Genomic DNA, 22,583 nt, shown 5'->3' on the forward strand with positions numbered 1-22,583 from the left:
CCCTGCCCCCGTGACATCTGTTGTGAGACTGATCACCCCATCTCCTTTGCTTTTAAGAGAGGGAACCAAGTGGGCAGAGAGAGACTCGCCCAAGGCCGTTCCAGGCATAGCAACATAGAATCAGGCCCCAGGTCCATCCAGCCCAGTGTTGCTGACAAGAACTGGCAGCAGCAGCTCCCCAGGGTTCCAGGCAGGATTCCTTCCCAGCCCGACCTGGAGAAGCTGCTGGGGATCGAACCGGGGACCCTCTGCATGGCGAGCAGGGGCTTTGCCGCTGAGCCACGGCCCGTCCTTAGTCATCTCATGTCCTGCCAGCTCCTACATCCAAGTCCTCTCTTTCCTTGGGTAAGGAGCAAAGCTTAGTAGTAGAGGGCCTCCTTTGTGTGCAGACAGCCCTGGGTTCAACCCCTGGTGTCATGTCCAGGTAAGAGCTGGAATGGACTCCTCTCCGCCTCAAGCCCTGGAGAGCCCTGCCGGATGGTGTAGACCAACCTTCAGCTGGGGACTGCTGGGGGTTGCAGTCTGACACATCTGGGGGGCGCCAGCTTGGGGAAGGCTGGGGCAGACCAGAGATGGGCCACTTGTGACCCTCCAGATGTTTGGGCTGACACCCCCATCAGCCCTAACCAGCACAGCCAACAGCGAGGGGTCATGAGAGTCGTAGGCCAAAACATCTGGAGGGCAGCAACTCTGCTTCCATTTGCCCACCACTGGTTGTTGACAAACCTTGAGCTAGATGGGCCGAGGGTCTCAGTCTGCCTAAGGGGCTTCTGCAGGTTCTTCACTGGCTACAGCAGCAGGCCCCGATCCTACAGGCCAAGGCCCTTAATTCAGCAGGGGGCAGGCAGAGTAAAACGTGAAAGCCTACAGAATGCTGCCATCCCCACTGCAGCACTCGCTCTGGAGGACACCCTCCAGAAGAAAGCCCGTCTCTCCCCCTGCCCCCCACGAGTGTGTCTGGCTACACCAGAGAGACCGTTGCCAGGGACCCCTGAAAGCAAAGCGCACCCTGGAATCCCCCACAGTGTCACGGATGCCTCCGGGGCTGCTAGGCCAAGAGCTAGTGCCAGAATGCTGCGTCGGCAGTCACTGGGTAGGCCCCAGCAAGCGCCCGACCTCACCAGCTTTGACGAGGGGGCTGCGGCACCGTTCCCCCACCCCCGCAGCTGTGGCAGGTGAACAGGAGATGGGGGAGCACCCAAGGAAGGGCCGGAACATCAATATTCATCTGCTGCTCATAATGGTGGCAGACAGCAGCAATTACGGAGGCCGGAGCTCAGAAATGGGCACTGCCCAATCACTCCCTGCCGAGCGCTAATGGAACAAACGAACCTAGCACTATGAATTTACATGGGGGGGGGGGCGCGGACTGGTTTGGGGGGGAAGGAGAGCTTGGGGGGGCTGCAGAGTTCTGCCTTTGAGAGGGGAACTTTTCTCCCCAGGCGTGGGCAGAATATTCAGGGGGGGCTTTGGTGAATTGGAAAAATAGATTTAACTTTGTGTGAAGTAATTACAGCATGTAATGTAGGGAGAAAAATAGATTCCATCCTTTCGTGGCAGCTGAGCGCCGTCTCCTGCATATTTATGGGGCTGGTGGGGTGGGGGGGAAAGGGGGGAAGCGAATAATGGTATGGAAATATTAAGAGGGAGCTCTAAAGCTTCTCAGCTCCCTCGGCGGAAGAAGGAGCTGCGACGGCAGAATGTAAAGCAGGGCATTTAACAGGTGCAGCGGAGAATGCCTGGCCTCCCAAGGTGGCCGTTGTGGGGCCAGGAATGTGTGGGGTTGGACCAGGAGTGTTGGACCAGGGCCGTGGGGCAGAGGAAAGGAGGAGATCTGGTTATTTTTTAATCCAGAATTCTGTCTTTGCTCAGCCAGCCTGTCACAGCCCACAAACGCTATGTATTCCCACTAATTTGAACCCTATTGTCCTTTGGCCCTGTGTGAGGCTTTTCCCCTAGCTGTAGATGGAGGGGGACCCACACCTGTGCTCTCTGGAGGGTTGCCCTCCCTCAGGGGCAATCTTTCTGGGGGCCCACACCCAAACCAGCCCCTGCCCGTCTGCTTCCATCATCGAGCTTCTGTGACGTCACAGCAACTGAGTCAACCAGGGGAGGGAGGGCCCACACAGGGTATTGGGACGGTAAAACCTAGGCGCTGCCAAAGCCTGGGAAGGCAGAGGCAGGCGAGGACAGCCTTTGCACTCCAGCCCATCTGGAGGGCAGCAGCATGGGGTGCCAGCCTCCCAAGGGGAAAGCATGAAGACAGCACAGCAGCTGTGAAGAATTATATCCCTAGGTAAGGCAACGACCGCCTTTTAGGAACCCTCAGAAAGCGGCCACTGGGGAAGGGGCTGGCCTCCAGCTCCATGCATTTAAAAGAAGGAACGGGGCAGCTTACACACCCTCCCTGACGGGCCACAGCACACATCAATTTTGCACTGGGCTATTTGCACCTCCGCCCAAAAACGCAGCACAAAATGCTGCCTTTGGATGGCGAGCCAGGGATCTGGGAACAAGCAGCAGCTGCAGATGAGGCTGAGATGGAGGGGTGGGGAAGGGGACAAAGCATTCAAAAGCTGACCTTGCAACTGCTGGCGCCTTTCCGCAGCCCAGTTCTCCAAAACCTCCCCCAGAATCTCCCTGACGCTGTTTAAATTTTATTTTCCGCAATGAGGACTTGAAAGGCTTCTCCCTCCCTCACAGGAAAAGATGAGAAGCTGAGAACACCACATTCTGTTGCTGGTTTCTGACTCCAGAAGGGAGTATGTTTCACCCAGCCTTGTCCAAGAAGTAAACGAGGGCGCGAGAACACAGCAGGAAGAGACTGTGGAGCTGGGTAGCAACATGTCAGATCTATAGAGCCTGGTCTGCAGTGCCCCACGGAGTTATTTTGCCTCCTAGGTGCCAGGGTTGGGTTTCTGGAAGGCTAGAGAGAGTTTGGATTCTCCCAGCCATGCAGCAAGGGCAGACACGCTTGCGAGTAAGGCCCTTGCAGCAGTAAGCAAACCCTGCTTCCCAAAGAGACGTTGTCACACTCACACGCACATGTGCACACACACACACACACACACACACCACCAAACAGCCCAAGACAGCTCCCGGTTCCTCACCTCAAGGCGCTTGACTTGCGTCCTCTCGAACTCCAGCCGCGTCTCCAGCTCACGGATCTTGGCCTCCTGCCTGCTGACCAGAGACTTGTCCACCATGGATTGCTCGAGGAATTCCAGCTGGCTCTGGAGGCCTTGCAGCTGGCAAGACAGGGAAAAAGAGAAAGGAAAAGAGAGAAAGAAGGTCGTTACTTGTGGTAAGTGATAATGGGAGTGCAGGCAAGCACAGGCCTTGTGCAGGCTGGAGAGCAATTGGGGGACTGGCTCCCCCGCAAGTACCTTCTCCTGTAGCTCCTGCTTCTCCTTATTGGCATCTTCCAGCTGCAACTGGAGGTCGTTGATCTGGGCCAGGTCCCGGGAGGCCTAGAGTGTGCACAGGGTTCAAGGTTAGCGAGGACCCAGAAGATCACACTGGAACAGGGACTGGCCACAGCCCAGAGAACGAGAGATGCCAGTGATCACCTCTGCCTCCCCGGTACCCCCTTACAGTCCCTGCTATGGGGCACCATCCAGCAGACTGTGCTCTACAGCCATGCCGTGAGGCAGACTGCCTGAAGTCTGAAGGCGGCTTTGGTTTCCCATTCTCTGTTCCTGGGTTGCACCTGCTCTAAGACAGGGCTCATCTGTTCTGGGGAGGCGGGGAGGGGACTACACTGACCACAGAAGCCCTGTTTCCTGGATCTTTTCCCCAACCAAACCCACCTCTTTCCTTCCCTCCCTCCCTCCCTCCCGGAACTGGGCGGGCAGGGAGGCACACACCAAGGACTAAAGCAGCCTTCCCTAACCTGGTGCCCTCCAGATGTGTTAAGACTGGCAGGCACCAGTCAACTGCTGGCTGGAGGATGCTGAGAGTTGTATTCTGAAACAACTGGAGGGCACCAGGTTAGGGAGGTCAGGACTAAAGCAACCATCACCCTGCCTCACCCATCGCTGCAAAGACAATAGAGTTTTGTGGCACCTTACAGACTTCCAAATGTATTTGCAAGGTTGTTAGCCTTTAAGGTGCCACAAGACACTTCGTAGTTTCTGCTGCCACAGACTGATGTGGCTCCTCCCCCCAAAGTGTGGGACATCCCTTCCCACCCTCCAAAGGGTCGCCTCCTCCTTAGGCCAGCTGCACCGAAACGAGCGGTTGAAGTCCGAAAAGGACTCCTGGGCCGTACCCGTTCAGGATGCAGGTGGGGGCTGCATTGCTGAACGCTTCCCCATCGTTCTTTGCCCTTCAGGGGAGGGCTTGGTGTCACCCTACTGGTTTTCTAATGTAGCGAGGGGTTTCGTACAGCATGGAGGAGCATTCAGCCATGAGACAGCCACCCTGCAAGTTGGAAGTGGCACAGTCCAGGAACAACGCCACCTCTTCATCACTGCTGTTTGCGTGGGAACAATGGGCCGTTGCTACTCCAGCTGCGCGAGCACAAAGAGCGCACTCAGCGGAGCACGCCAGGACTCGCGGCGCCAAATTATCGGGGAGCACAGGGCGGGGCCCCTGGTGGGGCTGACGGAGAGGATGCTGGCGAAAGGGGGCAGCGGCACGGGGGACGGGCTCACCTGAGCCACGGCCGCCTTGTGCTTCTTCATGAGCTCGTTCATGTCTTCTTGGTCCTCCTCCAGGCGGCTCTGCGCCTCGTTCTTCTCCCGCTGCAAGCGGCTCAACTGTTCCTCCAGCTGGGGAGGGCAAGAAGACACGGAGTGGTGCCTACAGCAGGGGTGCTGAACCTCTTTCAGCCTGCCTTCCACCAGCGGGCAGGGTCAAGGCAGCAAAAACCCAACCAGCCTATTTTAGCTTAAAGCTCTGACTGCCACTCACCAAGAATTAGCTGAGGCACTTCAAACTTTTCAAATGGGGGGAAACTGCACAAAAAAAAGGGGCCCATGTAGGGACACCGGAGAATCCTCTTCAGCTCTGAGGCCTCGGGGAAGCACTGCCACGTGGTGCAAACAACGCACAGCTACATGTACTGCTGGTCCAATGCAAGCTCTTTCTGTTTTCTACACGTTCTAGACCAAGGCCCTATATCCAGCGGTGTAGCAAAGACAGGGCTGTTCGTTTCTTAGCAGGGACCCTGAGATCATCCGCCACGCCAGCCCTGCTGGAGGCGGAGAGGGAGTGGATGGATTTTCCCAGCAACAATACATTGTTGAGAACTATCCCGGTTGTAATGCAGAGTATTTTGGGGTGGCTGGGCCTTGAATGGGCCATTAAGACCCGTTCGCTTGACCAAAGACTGCCCCTGGGAGTGATGAAAACTGCTGGAACTGGCTGGGTTGATATGGATCCACACAGCTGCCTGCATGTTGGGGGTCTCCTGGGGGTGGAGGGCGATAGGGACTGTCATGATGAGTGCCTGCACTTCAACATTTTCCACTACACCACTGCCTGTATCTTGAAGCAAGTGGCATCTGAAGCTTTGGGTTGGAGGAGCGGCATAGCTGCAAAGCCAAACCCGGTATTTGCGTCCCTGTGTCGCCTCATTAACGCTACTTGTCTGGGCTGGTGCATGACAACAGGTGCACCCTGTCCCCACCCTCACTTGTGTGGGAAGTGGGAACTCGGCTCTTGCCAAGACCTGCCTGCCTCTCTCCAGACTAGATGGGGAGGAAATGATGGCGAAGACAAATGCCACATTTTGAGCACAGTGGGGCTGGTTTGGAAGCAGCCCTGCTCTGTTCAATCAAAAGGTGGGTTTTTTTCTCCCTGGTCCCAACCTCTGAAAACTGGGCCTGCAAATTTGCTGTAGGAGATCGCTGTGTCTGGCACCGACTGGCTAGAGTCCATGACGTCTCCAAGACATTTCACGAGCACACACGCGCACACACGCCACTCCTCTGAACAATTATTGCATTTATAAGGTGCTGTAAGCACCCCAGTTGGGAGGACAAGGTGGTATATAAAAGATTTTACAAATAAAGGCATCAACAGCACTGAGGTGTTAGCCTTCGTGGAAGGATGCACGGTATGGAGGATATCCCACTCCCTTCTCTCATGAGGGAGGAGATCCTGGGGAAGCAAGGATGCCGCGGGTGCTTACCCCTCCCTTGGCCTTGGAAAGGTCATCGATCTGCAAATGCAGGTCCTCAATCTCCACTTCCATGGACTTGCGAGCTTTGACGGCGGCCGCACATGTGAACTCCGACTCCTCCAGCTGCAGCGAAAGCCCCCACGCCCCCAGGAGAAGCAACCATTAGGACATCCACTTCCCAGAGTGGCTTGGGCCCTCCCCTCCCCAAAATTGGCCCTCCTCAGCATATTGGCAAATGGCCACAAAACCCTTGCCAAGCCTTGCTATCTGCTTGGGATGCCCAGGCCTGGTTCTGCCTCTTATTTATTATTTTATTTTATTTATTTTCGATATTTGTAGGCTGCCTTCCAGGGCAGGAGCCCTTCCAACAACAGAATTCCATATAACAAAAACGATACAGTAATAAAACAGTAGAGATTAATAAAAAGCAATGAACACCAGGAATTAATCATCTGGCCTAGACAGTACTGAAAACCTACAATAGCATTGCAGTTACAAACCAGAACAGTCCAGTAAAATATAATCTGGGGAAGGCCAGAGAAAACAACGGCATATTCAGAGTCTTCCTAAGAGCCTTTGATGATGGGGGCCTGATGGACCCCTGATGGCAGCTCATTCTAGAGTTGTGGAGCTACTACAGAAAAGGCCCTCCCTTGGGACCTTGCCCACTTAACTGACCTCAAAGGTGGGCAAGTGAGGAGGGCCTCTGTTGCGGATCTTAAAGAGCAAGCAGGCTGATATGAGCGAAGGCGATCCTTCAAGTAATTTGGTCCCAACTATTCAAGGCTTTAAAGGTCAAAACCAGCACTTTACATTAGGCTCGGAAACACAGCAATGCAGCAGGTGCAGTGTAGGCGTTATACAACCCAACCATCTCGCCTCTGAAGGGGTCTGCTTGGAGGCTTCTAAAACAGTCTTTGCCAGCCCAGCCCTTTGCTAGCAAAGTAGCCCAACCCCTCTGGAGGGCACCAGGTTGGGCCAGGCTGCTCTGAAATGAAGGGCCTTTGATGCACAGCAACACAGGCCTGAAACGGCCACAGACAGCACGGATAAAAACTCTGCAGGACAAGGAGTTCAACTGCTCCCCCACCCCAAGCCTTCAGAAGAAGACGCCCCCCAGACCGAGGCACCTGATTCTTCAGCTGCGCAATCTCCCGCTTGCTGGGCGCGTTGTTTTTCAGGTGATCCAGCATGACTTGGGCGTCGGCCAAGAGGGCCTTGGTGCGCTTCAGATCCTTCCGCAGCCGCTTCTCCATCTCAAAGTCCTGCTGGTTGACCTGGGGAGGAGAGACCACAAGGGTGAGAGACACCAGGAGCACTGGAGCAAGTCGCCCTTTGCACAGCCCTTCCGGAGATCCTCCGCCACCGAGGAGATTCCTTAGGCTGCCCCACCATCAGTGGAGCGGGTCAGTAATTTTAGACCCTGAACGTAAAGGTCTTACGGGCAGTGGAGGCTGGTGGCTCCCACGTCAGTGGGGCGGTGGATCCACTCCAGCTTCCAGTCAGAACTCTAATGGAGCTATCCAAGGTGCTTCACACCTTGGATGCCTCCTTCAAAATTCTGACTGGTTCTGACTGAAAGCCGCAGCGGGTCTACCGCCCCACTGGCATCGGAGCCACCAGCCTCCATGGCTGACGGGGGCCCCTTTCGACGGCCACGCTGCATGACCTCAGCAGCCCTAACGGTCCACCTGCCTTCCAACCACCCCCCCACACTTTACAACTGCTTCTACATTCCTGAGGCATTAAAACAATGGTAACAACAAAACCGTTTGCCAACCCTGATTTAAGAAAAAAACAAAAAGCAACCAAGCGGGTGCCAGTTTGCATCTTGAGCTCCCTGAAATCACAGCACCAGCAGGACAACAGGGATAAAAAGGGAGTTTGCTTCTGCTGCCCTGCTGCCCTCATCCCCTGCCGCTCTCTGGGTGGTCAGTTGCCCCTGCGCCCCCATCCAACCCTGGCTGCACCACCGCCTGCCATGCGGCTGTACCTGGTCGCTGACGGCTGCCAGTTTCCCCTCCAGGTCCCGCTTCTCACGCAGCACCTTCTGCTTCTCCTCGTACTCCTCCTCCAGCTGCATCTCCAGCTGCTTCAGCTGCCGTGCACACACAAAGCAAGCAAAGGGGTTCGGATCGGGACACGCCCGGTGATGGGGAGAAACTGCTGGCAGGCTGGGGACTGTGCCCCATTTCTGGAGGGCATTTCCCCCTCACCCTGGGCTGGTCCAACATGCCAGGACAGCGCTGTCCAGCACCTGCCAAGGCCCACAGCCTGCCAGGGCCTGGAAGCCCTGCTCCGCTTCCTCGCCACCTGTTCATTCAACCCCCTTGAAGCGCATGAGCAGTGACGAGAGCTTGGCATCTGGCCAGCCATGAGAACTGGGGCTGGGGGGGGGGAAGCAAGTGGATGGGCAAGGTAACAGTGGCAAGGAAGCCAGCCTATGGCAGGGGGCAGCTATGGAGGGCATCTTGCCCACGGGCTCCCAAAATCTGGACCAGACACTGCATCGCTCCCTCCCAGAAAATATAAATTAGAAAAGCTTTGGAGGCCAAGTCCATCTCGCTGTCCCATTGCCAGGGCTAAGGAAAGATATGTCTGCCTGTCCAGCTGGCTTCGGTACATGGAAGGGGAGCAGGGGAACACACACCATCTTGTTCTTTGCCTCAAGCAGCAAAACGCCTTGGGTTGTCCCTGGCTTGGATGCCCTGCGCCAAGAAAGAGCTGGAAGGACAGTGCAGAGCTGAATGGCCCCTCGAGGGGTCTGTGCCCCAAACAGGTCGGCCACAGGTGCTGGACATGGGGGAACAGGGCCCTTGGAGCAGAGGCGGGCCAGCCTTCGCTGCTGCCCTTCCAGCAAACAGGGCCATGACTAAGAGCTGCCTGCAGCAGGCTCTCTGGACAGCTGCACAAGGAGCTGGCCCAGGAAAACGTTCATTTAGATAATTGCAGGCTTGCGCCAGGCAGGGCTGAGCCACTCGGCTAATGGGATCACAGCACTGGGAGAGAGCAGCCAGACACGCTGGCCAGGGCTGGGAGGGGTTCAGCTGGGCCAAGGAGCCATGTTCAGAGGCACCGACCTGGCAAAATCTCTCAGTCTAACAGCGCAGAGAGACCTGGGCCCTTCTAAAAAAAGAAAGAGGGTGAGAGAAAGGTGCCAAGGCTTTCCTCCCCCCGGACCATCCCAGGTGTGCTGAGCAAGGCTGGAGTTTCTCAGGGGTTAAGGAAATCCATTCTGCAAATGGTCCAAGGCACTCTCTTTCCTATCTGTACTTTGCATGTTCCAGGATGGAACAGTGGCACAGAAAGCAGGCCCTAGGCCCAGCCTGGATTCAAATTTTGGTCCACCCGATTGAGCAGCCTCCCACCACCTCACCAGGCATTTCCGTCTCAAAGCGTTAAGCCCACCCTCACCCCCTGCTGCTAGCCAACATCCTACCAATGTCCCTTGGGTTTTATTTCTTTCGAATGCACCAGCTTTGGGCCTGAAGGGCTCTTCAAAAGAGTAAAATTATTTTCAGATGAACTGAATGAACAGTGTGGATGAATCATAAAGGCATTATACCCGGGCTGTCAATGGATTAGAGAACTTCTGAGTTGGTTAATCATATGCACGTCAACCGATTAATTAATCTATTAAAATTAAATAAATTTGCCTTTCAGAGTTACTGAAGGAAGTATAAGATATCTTACAGTTCAACAAACAGAAACCACAATTGTTCAGAAAAATATATAACTTTCCTTGTTTTTCACCTTCCCAATGTCAGTAACACACCAGAAGCAAAACAGCCTCCAAACTGAAACAGGTGTACCCTGAGCTCACTTAAAATTGGCCCCTAACAATGAAGCAGTTATTATTTAAGAACATTTCTGTCCCGCCTTTTGGCCCCCAAGGTGGCGAAGGCTGCCATGCTAGCTGGGGGATGCTGGGAGTTGTAGTCCAACACATTTGGAGGGCACCAGGTTGTGGAAGGCTGCGTTAACCTTGCAGCCTGCCCTTGCCCTGGATTCCTCGCATGCACACCCCAGCTGTTTTCTGCAGCCAGGAATATTAAAGCCCTAGGCAAGGCCCCAACGCAGCAGTTTCCTCCTGCAGCCCGTTCCCTTGGACAGCTCATTATGGATTGCCTTGAGGTCTCCGGCAAGGCTGGGGGTTTTATCTCATTTAGGGAAGTTTTCTGCCTCACCCAAGAGTTTAATGTTACCCTGTATTGACCTGTTAACAGACTGCAAAATTTCATGCTTTTTAAAAATTAAGTTGAAGTGCAGGGGTGGGGGGTGAGGAATGGACCTTGGCTCAGGGACTGAGCTGTGAGCCAGGAAGTCCCCAGTCAAAATCTTTTCTCCAGGGCAAGTACACTCCCGAGCTCAGCTTCCTCCCACACTCAAGGCAACATTAGAGAGCTTCTAAGGACCAGCTTCTTGTAAGGACTGCTGAGATTCACATCATCCTCTAAAAATGCGCAGCGGTGTTATGATGCACTATTGTTTTTCATCTTTCTGAGACTGCTGCATTGTTCTCTGAGACGAAGGGCGGGGATATTACACAGTTTTAAGTTGTGTGAATCAAGCGAGAGAGCCGAAGAAGGAACAGGTGTCAGGGAGACAGGAATGCCGCCCGTCCTCTCTGCACTTCCTGCTGCCGGCTGCCCCGGGGGCGGCTGCTCCTTTCCTGCTAATTGGGAAGGGAGGTCAGTCACCTCAAGCTCTGCCCGATGTCTCAGCTCAGAGGAGGCAGTGGAAGGAGACCTGGCTGCAAAGGAGCAGGACCCAGAAGGCACACAAGTATGGCTGACTGTGGGGATGCGCAAGCTAAGCCTCTTCACCTCCTCCAAGGCCTTCCGTCCCCCTCCCCACTGGTGCCACGAGGCTCCCCTTACCTTCTTCTGGCACGACTGCCTGATCTCCTCCACTTCCTCGTCGCGGCTCTCCACCTCCTTGGAGTGCATCTGCCGCAGCCTCTCCATTTCCATCTCCAACCGGAGCTTGGCCTGACGGGGAGAAGAACTGGTGAGGCTGAAGATGAAGGGGCTCAAGCTTTTGCCTCTCCTTGCGGACTGGCAAGGGCCCTGCCGCGACAGGGGGAGCTAAAGGGACCGGATGGAAAAAGGGGCAGTACACAGCCTCGCCGGCTTCCACCAGGCCAACCGTCTCCCTCAATGAGACCATTTTTACAACGGGCTGGCAGAAGTACAGCAGACAGGCTGGTCTGAGAGGAAAACAGAGAAGTACGTCTTCCATGGTCACCATCCTTCCTTCCACCTTGGCCGGAGTATGCTGCCCTGCCCTGCCTAGGACTTCGGCTTCTTTGTTTGCCTGTCCCTCTGTTGACAGGGTGGACTAACAATGGATGATTGCTCTGAAACGTAAACATGTCAGCGAGCATACCCAGTGGCAAGGGATTGTGGGAGTAGTCCAAAACATCTGGAGGGCAGAAGGTTGCTGACTTCTGCTCTACCGCATACATGGAGTTAAAAGGAACATAAAGGAAGAAGCCAACTGATCATTTCTCTGATATGACTATTTGGCCTGGTTGTAAGAGTGGAAGAACCATGTAAATAAGAATTCTCTATTTAGTTGTGAGTTAACATGGTTTAGGGATCAGATTTGCACCATATGAATAAGTAGCAGAGGGAGACTTGATTTAAAACCAGCCCTTTTTCTTGCTGATTTAAATAGCCTTGGTTTAAAAATCCATCAATTCACCTTGCCTGTGGATTTCACATTCTCCAAGTATCCTTCTACCCGCCCAGAGAGGAGGCAACTTGGTGGCCTCCAGATGTTTTGGACTACAGCTCCCCACAAGCCCCAGCCAACATGGCCAACGGTCAGGGACAATGGGAGCTGTAGTCCAAAGCATCTGGCTGGTACCAGGCTGCCTACCCCCACACTAGGGACTAGCACCCTGAACAGTCCAGAGTCCAAGTCCTTCGGGGCAAGAAGCCAAGGGCAAAACCATGTCGCCACCTCAGTAGCAGCCGATCATCCCCGTGCATCCCTGCAAAACCCCGGAGGACTCCCAGAGCGGTTTCCACCAGGGACATCCTGGCTTAACCCTGAGCACTCTGCTGGCTACCTACCATCGGAAGCACAGGAATTCTTGGCCCTGCCTCTATCTGCCGGGCCCTTTGCCCCCTCAGCGGCCATCTTCCCTGCCCGCCTCCCTCGCACCCAAGAGCCAGTGTGGCGTAACAGTTGGGAGTTCTGGACTAGGACTGGGGAGACCAGGTTCAAATCAGCCACAAAGCTTAGTGGGCAACTCTGGGCCATTCGCCCTCCCTCTCGCAGCCTAAGACACACCACAGCGACAAAGCGACGCTAAAAGTGAAGGGGACTGGGCACCCTGCCCTGAGCTCCGTGGAAGAAAGGCGGGATGTAAATGCAAGCAACGACATCATGACGGAGCTCTTGATAGGACCCCTGCTCTGTGCGCTTGCCTCAGTTCAGGGATCACAGCCCAAAGTTGCCTGCACAGGCTGGGCAGCTTTGCTCACTGACCAGCCTCTTCTCTGTCCACCTCTGTCGCTCACTTGCGTGCCCGCCCAACCTCCCACCACAACCACTCAGGACCCACACACATGGCCAGCCTTACATCTCCCTCCCCACCTTTACATCCTGATCTTCTTTCCCCTAGCCTTGCATCCTGTGACTACAGATCTACAGGCCAGCAACAGGAGGTCTCCAGGGACAAATCGGATGCCCAAAGAGATGATCTTGGCCCACCTCAGTGTTAAACCTAGAGGTGAAGCTGGTGTGGGAGAATTGGCACCCATGTCCCTGGAACCTGCTGGCAGGGGAAGCAGGGGAGCCAGAGGCCCTCTGATGCTCACTCCCATCTCTGCTTCATCCCTCCAGGAAAGCATGAGCTGCTGTCCTTGGGGCGGGGCCTCTGCAAGCTCTGTCCAGAGTGTAGCAGTGTCACGAGCATCATAAAAAATATTATAATTCAGCTTCCACACAGGTGACCACATTAGTCTGTTGCAGCAAAAACAACTAAGTGTTTGCGGCACCTTAAAGACGAGCTGATTTAGTTTGGCATAAGCTTTCCGCATCTGAGGAAGTGGACAGTGTCCACGAAAGCATATGCTGGAATAAACGCAATAGTCTTTAAGCAACCACACAACTCTTTGTTGTTATAACTCAAGGAGCACAACGCAGCCTCACAGTCCCACCTGCACTTCGACTCGAGTACTCTGCCACTTGCTGGCACAGATCTCCAACCCATCCACCAGCTCTATCGAAGCGGCAGGCAGGAAGGCCGCTGCACTCATATTAATCGGGTCTGTCTTGCCAGCTGCTGCCACCTCTTCCTGCCCCCTGCCCACTGCCACTTGCTCATGCTGGGCTGGGCAATACTTAGAGCCAGCAGCTGCTGGGACGCACAAGTGGCTGGCAAAAAAGGACCTGGTGTGGGGCCATTTCAGGGGTTTGCCACTGGGAACACCGCTCTGGATCAATGGGCCTCGAAAGGCAGTTACTTACTCGCCTTGCTGCCACGGCTTTCACAGCCTGCATGGCCAGGTCTGTTAGCCAGCACCTCCCAGGATGCACGGTGGCCACCTCACCCCCTCTTTGAGCTGGCTGCCAGAGCTCTAACCTGCCAAACTAGAGCTGCCTTCTCTGCAGGTGCCGGGAGACAAGCCACGGCAGCTGGCTCAGGTGTGAGCCCAGATGACGGGATGGCCCACGCCCCCATGAAACCAGCACGCCCAGAAAACCGGCAGAGCCAGAGCCTGTAGGGAGAACGTGGAGTCCCGCCCCGCCCCGCCCCGTACGCACCTGCTCCAGCATCTGGATGGTGCCCGCCTGCTCGTCCAGCTCCTCCTCCTGGTCCTTGGCCTTGGCCTCCAAGTCCCGGAGCTGCTTCCGTACTTTGGCAAGGGACGCCTCATCTTTGGACTCCTGCGAGGAGAGGTCCTGCAGCTCGGCCTCCAGGGACTCCACCTTCTGCGTGAGGGTCGCGATGCTGGAGTCCTTCTCCTGGGGAGGGAGGGAAAGAGGAAGGTTGTTGGCAGGGGGAGCCTGGAACCAGACTGGCCACACCTCAGCCAGGGAGACTGCATTTGCTGCTGCTCCCGAGACCCAGGAAGGCTGCGTGAAGGAGACGGGGGGCAGAGGAAGAGGAGGAGGAGGAGGAGGAAGAGGAGGGCGAGGGTGCCTCCCTTCAGGCTGCAGAGCTTAGGGAGGCAGGAGACACCGGAAGCCACTCAGTTTAGGGAGATCTCTGGCTGGGCTTTTGGGGAGGGGGGATCCATGGTGGGACCACCCACCTCGAGCTGCTGCTTCAGGCTGAACACCTCGGCGATGAGCACGTCCTTCTCCCGCCCCAACTTCTCGCGTCCCAGCTTCTCATGCTGGGCCTCCTCGTGAGCTTGCGAGAGCTCGCTGTCAAACCTATGTGTGGCAGAGGGAGGGAGGAACACACACACATCAGACTCTGCTCCACTTGTGGAAGGCACACAGCCTGCCCGCGCTGCCCCCCGTGCTGCCCACTCGCTCTACAATTCCATCTGCTGTGCACTTTTTATTTTGGATGAATATTTATATGCTGCTCTTTGGGCCTACGCAGGGCCCCCAAAGCAGCTCACAAACATAATAATAATTTGTTAAAACCCTTAACAATACAATCAATTAAAAAAAAACAATTGAAAAAGCACAGTATCTTGTCAAGAAAACTCTGGGGAGCAGATTCCATCAAGTGCATGTTGAAAGAGGACAGTTTTGGCCATCTTTCTGAAGGCTGGGCTGAACGGGCCTCCTGGGAGAGGGAATTCCAAAGCCGAGGGGCCAACACCAAGAAGGCCCTGCCCCACACACTCACGAACTCAGATGGTGAAGAGACACTCTGGAAGTTCTTAACAGGTAGGCAGAAACGTACATGGGAAGATGGCACTGAGGCAGCGTCAACAGAGCTATGGATGGCACTGGTTCTCATAACTGGGGCGGGGGGAGAGTGTTAGAAAGGCAAAGGTTCCCTCTCCCACTCCCATTCTAAGCCTATTATGAGTCAGGCCCTAAACCTTCTAAGATAGCCTTGCCCAACCTGGCGCCAAGAGGTTTTGGACTATGACTCCCAGCATCCCCCAGCCAGGCCCAATTCATACTAGTCTCGCTCCACCACAAGCCCTCCACACAATCACCACAACCCCTTTCCCACCTAAACAGACCTGGGTAGGGCTTCCAGTAGAACTTCTGTTACGCCCTACACGTCCCAAGGCTCCCAATGCCCTGGATGCTGCCAAGTGTGGTCTTAGCACTCTCTAGAGCCTGACAAGAGATCCAGATGGGAGCTGCTGTTGCCAGGGATGGAAAAGGGACGGTAGGCATCTGGTGAGTAGGCCCCTGAACCCGATCATGCTCTCAGAAATGTTAACTGGGAGCATGTTGGGCCTGGCTGAAAGATGTTCAGACAGGCCCAGGCCAAACATCAAGGAACATCCACTCGGCCTTGGCCCCACCGTGTGCTTTCTCCAGGCTTCGCTCGCCTGCGTTCGACCTTATCTTGGCAGCCGAGAGAGCTAGGAATTTGCTGTAATAATGACGATGGTAATCATAACCATCTTTAAAAGGTTTCGCATAAAGCCGCATCCTGCGCTCGCAAACAGATTGGCTGCAGGGTGCGATGGAGGAAGAGCGACATGCACGTGGCGCTTGACACACGGCTGTTGGTTCCCTATCTGTGTTTTAATCAAGCCACGTCTGGGAAGGCCAGGACGCTGCGCTTCAGCCGTGCAAGCCCCACAGAGCCCCGGCTGAGGCATCAAGAGCTCCTGCCGCCTCCTCTCCTCCAGTTTGCCTCCTGAAATTTCCACTGCCACCCGCTAGCTTGGTCCCCTGCCAACAGCTACCAGCCCTGCCCCCCCTTACCCCCTCTGTCTTAAACCTGCTCTCAGCAGGGAGGCTCTCTTAACTCCACTGTTTACAAGCCTTTAATTTCCACCAGAAGAGCACAAAGCAGGGAGCAAATTGCAGAGAATCCTCCTGGTGCCTTTCCTGAATTGCTAATCGACAGATCCTGCCTTTTAGTGTTGTGCAGGGGTGCGGGAAGAGTTAAGGGAGGCGTGAAGGACGCAAGGGCAGGTGGAGGCAAGGGTCTGCTATTGCGGGGGGGGGGAGGGGGGGCACTTAGGGCAGTAAGTGAAGATAAAAGCCTGAGGAGCAGAGAGGGCTACCAGGCACACACACACACCCATTCAGATCCAAAGGGAGGCCCGATCAGTTGCGTATCTCAACAGACGGCCTGGCATTTGACCAGAGTACAGCCAAAAGACACACACACCTCACGGTCACAGACAGGCACCAGCCGGCAGCCCCCTCTTCCACAAATCTCGGGAGAGGGGCTTGGGGCAAGCAGCTTTTCCAAAGGAAGATGGCTGTGTCTGACCAGCCCAAATTGCACTGTGGCTGGCAGCCGTCCCTTCCTAGCCTGTCACTACATGCACCACAAAACTCACTTATGGAACTCTCTGCCACAAGATGCAGTCAGTGGTGGCTGCTAGTGCAGACGGCTTTAAAAAGGAGGGGGGGTCTATTCCATGGAGGAATGGGTCTACCGCAGCTAAACAGAACCAGCCATGTGCAGAGGGCCTCTATCATAGCTGGTGCAGGAGGAAAGACCCAATTCCAGACTTGTAAAGCCTGGTTTGAATCCCTACTCAGACATGAAGCTCAAAAAGGGACAGCCTGGAAGAGCCATCATCTCTGGGGTGTGGGGTGGTTGTGTGGCTAGAATGGGAGTACCCCCATGAGCCTTGAGCTTCTTGGAGGAAGGATGGGAGAGCCACCTGGCTAAAAACAAGTGAGCAGCACTACCACCAACAGAAACGGGGGCAAGCAAGAAGGGAGAGTGACTGCCTTCCTTGCCAAGTGGGCCGGCTTCCCACAGGCATTTGGCTAGCCAGGGTAGAACACAGAGCACCAAACAGGGGCCTCAGCCTGACCCACCGGGGCCCTTACATTCCTCTGGGCCAGTGTGAAGTTAGCTGAATCCAAGGACCTCCTTTGCCCTCAGTTCTAATCCATGGTTAACCCACAGCTTGTTGCCCTATCCAGGGTTTGTCCAGCAGACAATTGAACAAACCATGGTTTGTTTTCTCCATCCTTGAGTTGTTTGTTTCCCTCCTCCTACGCCTGCTCCGTCCATTTGTCCCAAATGGAGGGAGCTCCTTTGCAGCACTGTAGTACTGGCATATAGAGTGGCTGAGGGTTTGGGTTTTTTTTTACCGTTCTTGCCCATCTCTTCTGTAGCCTGGCAAAACAACCCACGGTTCTAGGTTCACACAGGATGACAACCTATGGTTTAAACAACCCAGCATTCCCAGCCCAACAACAAACCGTGGTTTCTTTCTGAGTTGTTCATGGTTAACAAACTATGGTTTGTTAGCATGCTGCTGGGTTCACCTATCTCAACAACGCAGAATTCAACAACCCATACCATGGGTTAGCATTATGTGCACACCCAGCCAAAGCATCTGCCATCTGGCGACCAAAGGAGCTTGAATGGTATTGTGAACCCCCCAATGGAAGACATCTGTGTGGGGCCTAGGGGGTCCTGCTCTACATTTTCACGGGAAGCCTTGGGTACTGTGCAGGATGGGAAAAGCCAAACACAGAGTAAGCCTGGATCAAGCTGGTGCACACTCTCCAATTTCCATCCTGCCTCAGCAGCAAACAGCAGTGTCGGTTGCCCGTTTATTTAGTGACCCATGTTAAACGGCCAGTCAACTAATACCCATTCTTCTTTGCGCTGGGTAATAAATAGCAGCATTAACGCCGGCTCTGCTCTTCAGAAATTGAAATTAATTAGGTTGATTCTCTCACTAGCCGGGTCTCCTCCCCCCACCCCGTTTTTCCTTCTCCTTTTGCTGTGTGATCATTACCATAATGAGATGAAAGCATCTCCACTGCTTAATAACATTTTTTAAAAAGCGAGGAGAGTCTCGTAATGGAAGAGGAGATGGCACAGCAAGCAAAAGGGCGGGGGATTGGAGGGCACAGCCTGGGGCTGGCTTTCATGCTAACTGCTCTCCGGACAACTTCTAGATTCCTTAATTGCTCATCATTAGGTGGAACTACCTGGATTTGCGGCAGCAGTGGCAGAGACGTGATGGCTCTCTTGGTGCCAATTCCACCCCCAAAAAGACGAGCGGCAAAATGAGATGCAGACTGGCAGGGCAAGGGGAGGTGGAAGGAAAGCAACAGAAGCTGTGGCACATCTATGCGTGTGTAGACACAAACCCAGAGCATCTTCCGGGCAGGGGTGGGGCTGTCCTAGAGATCAAACTTTGCCAAACTGGCACCCTCCAGATGTGTTAGACTATGATGCCCATGACAGGCATTGCAGTCCAGCACATCTGGAGGGTGCCAAGTTGGCGATGGCTGGTCTATAGGGTAGTCCCATCCCTGCCCAGAAGATGCCAGAATCCTAGAGAGGCAGGAGGGGTTTCTCCTGGGGAAAAAGCACTGCAGCCTGCACAATTGGCAACTGTGGGATACTGCAAATGTCCGATAACAGAGGATTAAAAAGATGCCATAACAGCTACCCAATAAACAGTGTGTTGGGGGAGGAGGGCGGAGCTGCAGCTTTCCCCAACCTGGTGCCCTCTTGATGTGTTGGACTGCAACTCACATCATCCCAGCCAGCAAGGCTCTGTGGGAGTTGTAATCCAGCACATCTGGAGGGGGCCAGGTTGGTTCACACTGACTCAGAGCCAGGGTAGGCATGGCCGGACACTTATTTTGCTTTAGTGATGGAGTGTGAGAAGCGGGGCCATTCCACCAGCCCAGCTGAAATACTTAATTTTCCCCCTCTTCCTTCCCTGTTCCCTTTTCCTTGCGTGCCACATCTTTTTAGTTGTAAGCCTGTAGGCGGGGACTGTCTTCTTTTACTGATTATACGTAAGCTACTCTGGGAGCCTTTTTGGCTGAGGAGCAGGATAAGAAATACTTTAAATAAATAAACAAACAAACAGTTGGTCCCAGGGCCTGGTCTGAGGACAGGTGATGCAGCCACCTTGCTGAAGCTAAGCAGATCCAGGTCTGGCCAGTGTCTGGATGGGAGACCACCTTGAACCCCTCTGTATGCAATCTAAAATGTTACTATCTACTATCTAAATGTTACTATCTACTATCTAAAAAGATCCCTTGAGTTGCACGATAGAAGAAAGATGGGATAGAAACATACTGAATAAATAAACAGAACAAACCAAACTCAGAAACAGCAAAGAAACTCCCAAACGTAGGCTGTAAGAATTCCCAATTCAGGTTTGACCTTTGCATATGCAGGTCATCACGGCCTATGCCTCAAGGGCTGTGATCCCATGTTGCCACCATTTCGCATCTGGTTTGTGTCTTGCTCCATTTGTTGACCTTTCTAATGAAGCAGAATTCTGACCTTGCCCCAGTTACCCCAAGCACAAGCGACGCCCAGGCTGGACTACTGTAAGGCACCCTAGGTGGGGCTGCCTTTAAAAACAGTTCGGAAATGTCCACCGGTCCAGACTGCAGCCGCCCGAGAGTTGGTGGGAGTGAGGCGATCTGTTCGTGCAACGCCTATATTGCGCCAGCAACACTGGCTGCTGATGTGTTTGTGAGTGCTATGCAAAGCACTGGCTTTGACCTTTTACAAGGCTGAGTTTATCCTCCTTCTGCTCTGGACACCCCCCCCCCCACACACACACACACACTGCCCCTGACTGGAGCCACACTCTCCCCCTCACCTGCGCTGTTTCTTCTCCAGCTCGTGATTGCGCCCCTGCTGTCCTTCTAGGTGCAGCTTGGTATCCTGTAGCTCGGCTGTCAAACGCTGACACTTCTTCTTCAGCGTCTGCAGCGCACGCTGGCTCTCCTCACTGTCAGCTTGCAAGTCAGTTAGCTACAAAAGGAAGGAGGACGGTGGCTGTCACAGGATGGTGGAGGGCTGGGGGGGGGCGGGGCTGGTAGGCCAGACTACTCCAAAACCCTGCCTGCCTGCCCGCCCACCCACCCCGCAAAAGCCAGAACCAGCCCTGAACACACACAGACCCCAAAACGATCAAGACTGAAGGTGTGCCACCAGCAGAGGCCTCCAGAAGTGTTCTCATCAGGGGTGAGGAACCTCGTTCAGCCCACGGGCTGGGTTCAGTCTCAGAGAAGCTCTTGGGGGCACCATTCCAGTGGTTGGCAAGGCCCAAAATAAATGTAAAAAACAGAATATTGTAGCTTAAAGCAATTCTGGACAGTAACTAAGCCTTAGGAGAGGGTTTGGGGCGGGGGCAAGGTGACTGAGCGGGTGGCGGCGATGCAGCTGAGGGCACACTTGGAAGAAGCCGATTATCTAGATCCATTTCAGTCGGGCTTCAGGCCTGGGCATGGGACAGAAACGGCCTTGGTCGCCTTGGTGGATGATATGAGAAGGGCTCTGGATAGGGGCAAATGCTCCTTCCTTATTCTCCTCCATCTCTCAGCAGCTTTTGATACCGTTGACCACAGTATCCTCCTGGACCGCCTGGAGGGGCTGGGCATTGGAGACACCGTATTGCGGTGGTTCCAGTCCTTCCTCTCCGGCAGGTACCAGAGGGCAGCACTGGGAGAGGAGGTTTCAGACCCGTGGCCGCTCACTTGTGGGGTGCCACAGGGTTCCATCCTCTCCCCGATGCTATTTAACATCTATGTGAAGCCGCTGGGGGCCATCCTCAGGAGGTTTGGGGTGTGGTGTCACCAATATGCGGATGACACGCAGCAATACCTCTCGTTCAAATCTTCACCAAGGATGGCCGTAGAATCCCTGTCCAAATGTCTGGAGACGGTGAGTGGCTGGATGGGGAGGAATAAGCTGAACCCTGACAAGACCGAGGTACTTTTGGTGGGAGACAAGAGGAGGCTGGGAGATGTTGACCTGGTGTTGAATGGGGTACGGCTACCCTTGAAAGACCAAGTCCGCAGCCTGGGGTTCATTTTGGACTCTCAGCTGTCCATGGAGGCTCAGGTGTCAGCTGTGAGCCAGACAGCGCTGTACCAACTCCATCTGATATGGCGGCTGCGCCCCTTCCTTCCCGACCATCTGCTCCCATCAGTAGTACATGCCCTGGTCTCCTCTCATTTTGACTACTGTAATGCACTCTATGTGGGGTTACCCATGAAGACGGTTCGGAAGCTGCAACTGGTACAGAACGCGGTGGCTTGCCTGATTAAAGGCAGCCACCAGCAAGATCACATCACTCCAGTGCTGAAGGAGTTGCACTGGTTACCAGTTGTTTTCCGGGCCAAATTCAAGGTGTTGGTTTTGACCTTTAAAACCCTATATGGTTCCGGCCCAGCCTATCTTAAGGAGCGCCCCCAGCAACACCAAACAGGCCGTTTAACAAGATCAGCCTTGGATGGCCTTCTCTCTGTCCCATCAGCCAGGACAGCTAGGCTGGTGAGGATGAGGGAGAGGGTCTTCTCTGTGGTGGCCCCCACTCTGTGGAACTCCCTCCCTAAGGAACTCCACCATGCCCTCTCTTTAATGAGCTTCCACCGCGCATTAAAAACATGGTTGTTCAGGCAGGCATTTGGGGTGGGTTAGGGTATTTTTTATGATGTTTTTAATGTAGAATTTTATTGTTTTAACTGTTTTGTTGTACATCACCCAGAGTGGCTGGGTGACCAGCCAGATGGGAGATTAATAAATTTAATAAATAAATAAATAAAATTTCAATCTTTTGAAATCGAAGAGGGGGAGGCACAAAAGCCAGGAAAGGGGGAAGGGGCAGGAGGCATTTGGCACCCAGGCCTGAGGTTCCCCACCCCTGGTTTAGAGAGCAAATGAGTCCCAGAAAGCTTGAGATAGCAAAGCCACAAGACGCAGGGGAAGGCACGAGGTCTCTGCAATGACCAACTTGGAATCCTCCCTCACCCCCCAGTGTCCAACCCTTGCTGATGAACAATTTGTGCCCACACACCCCATGCAACACTTCCCCACCACCACCACATGCTCCGTTTTAGGATGCACGCATACTAGGAGGGGAGGAAAGGAAGGAAGGGTTGGATTGTGCCAAAAGGCAAGTAAAATGCTAGCAACAACCCAATTCTCTAAAGTGGAAAAGACAAAGAAAACATGAAACAGTTTAAAAAGAGAGTAAAAGCCACAGTTATAAAGACTCAGAGCCTGCTAATAGGTCACACAAATGTAGCAGGAGCATGCAAGTTGACCCAATCCGCCTGAAACATCACTTCATGCATGGGTGGGCAACCTCTGATCTGCAGACCTAACCTGGTCCCTGGAGGCTGGGCTCCCTCCATGGGCCCTGCCCACTCCCCTCCCCAAACCCTACAGGTGCCGGGCAAGTGCCAGCCACTACTCCCCCAATCCCCTTGTTATCTCCGATTTGTGGTCGGAGATGACCAGAGGATTCCCTTACATACCACTCCCCTCCCAACGGGGGCCAGTTGCCACAGAGGAATCCTTTCGTTATCTCCAGCGGCTGTGCCCCTTTGC

General features: G+C 54.3%; 1 protein-coding gene across 10 annotated transcripts in view; it reads right to left on the reverse strand.

The window, feature by feature from the left end:
- Positions 1-22,583, reverse strand: part of MYO18A (myosin XVIIIA) — a 141,899-nt gene that overhangs the window by 23,464 nt on the left and 95,852 nt on the right. For all 10 annotated transcript variants that reach the window (XM_084823128.1, XM_084823127.1, XM_084823126.1 and 7 more), the window contains 10 exons: positions 19,846-20,000; positions 14,398-14,521; positions 13,907-14,107; positions 11,008-11,118; positions 8,121-8,225; positions 7,258-7,404; positions 6,137-6,250; positions 4,656-4,772; positions 3,387-3,470; positions 3,111-3,248 (listed from right to left, as the gene is read on the reverse strand). In XM_084823128.1, coding sequence (XP_084679254.1) covers positions 3,111-3,248; positions 3,387-3,470; positions 4,656-4,772; positions 6,137-6,250; positions 7,258-7,404; positions 8,121-8,225; positions 11,008-11,118; positions 13,907-14,107; positions 14,398-14,521; positions 19,846-20,000 — 1,296 coding nt within the window. The remainder of the gene's footprint in view (positions 1-3,110; positions 3,249-3,386; positions 3,471-4,655; positions 4,773-6,136; positions 6,251-7,257; positions 7,405-8,120; positions 8,226-11,007; positions 11,119-13,906; positions 14,108-14,397; positions 14,522-19,845; positions 20,001-22,583) is intronic.

The sequence above is a fragment of the Heloderma suspectum genome, chromosome 16, assembly GCF_057233095.1.
Source record: "Heloderma suspectum isolate Gila_16-S chromosome 16, 16-S_ref, whole genome shotgun sequence".
Classification (NCBI taxonomy): domain Eukaryota; kingdom Metazoa; phylum Chordata; class Lepidosauria; order Squamata; family Helodermatidae; genus Heloderma; species Heloderma suspectum.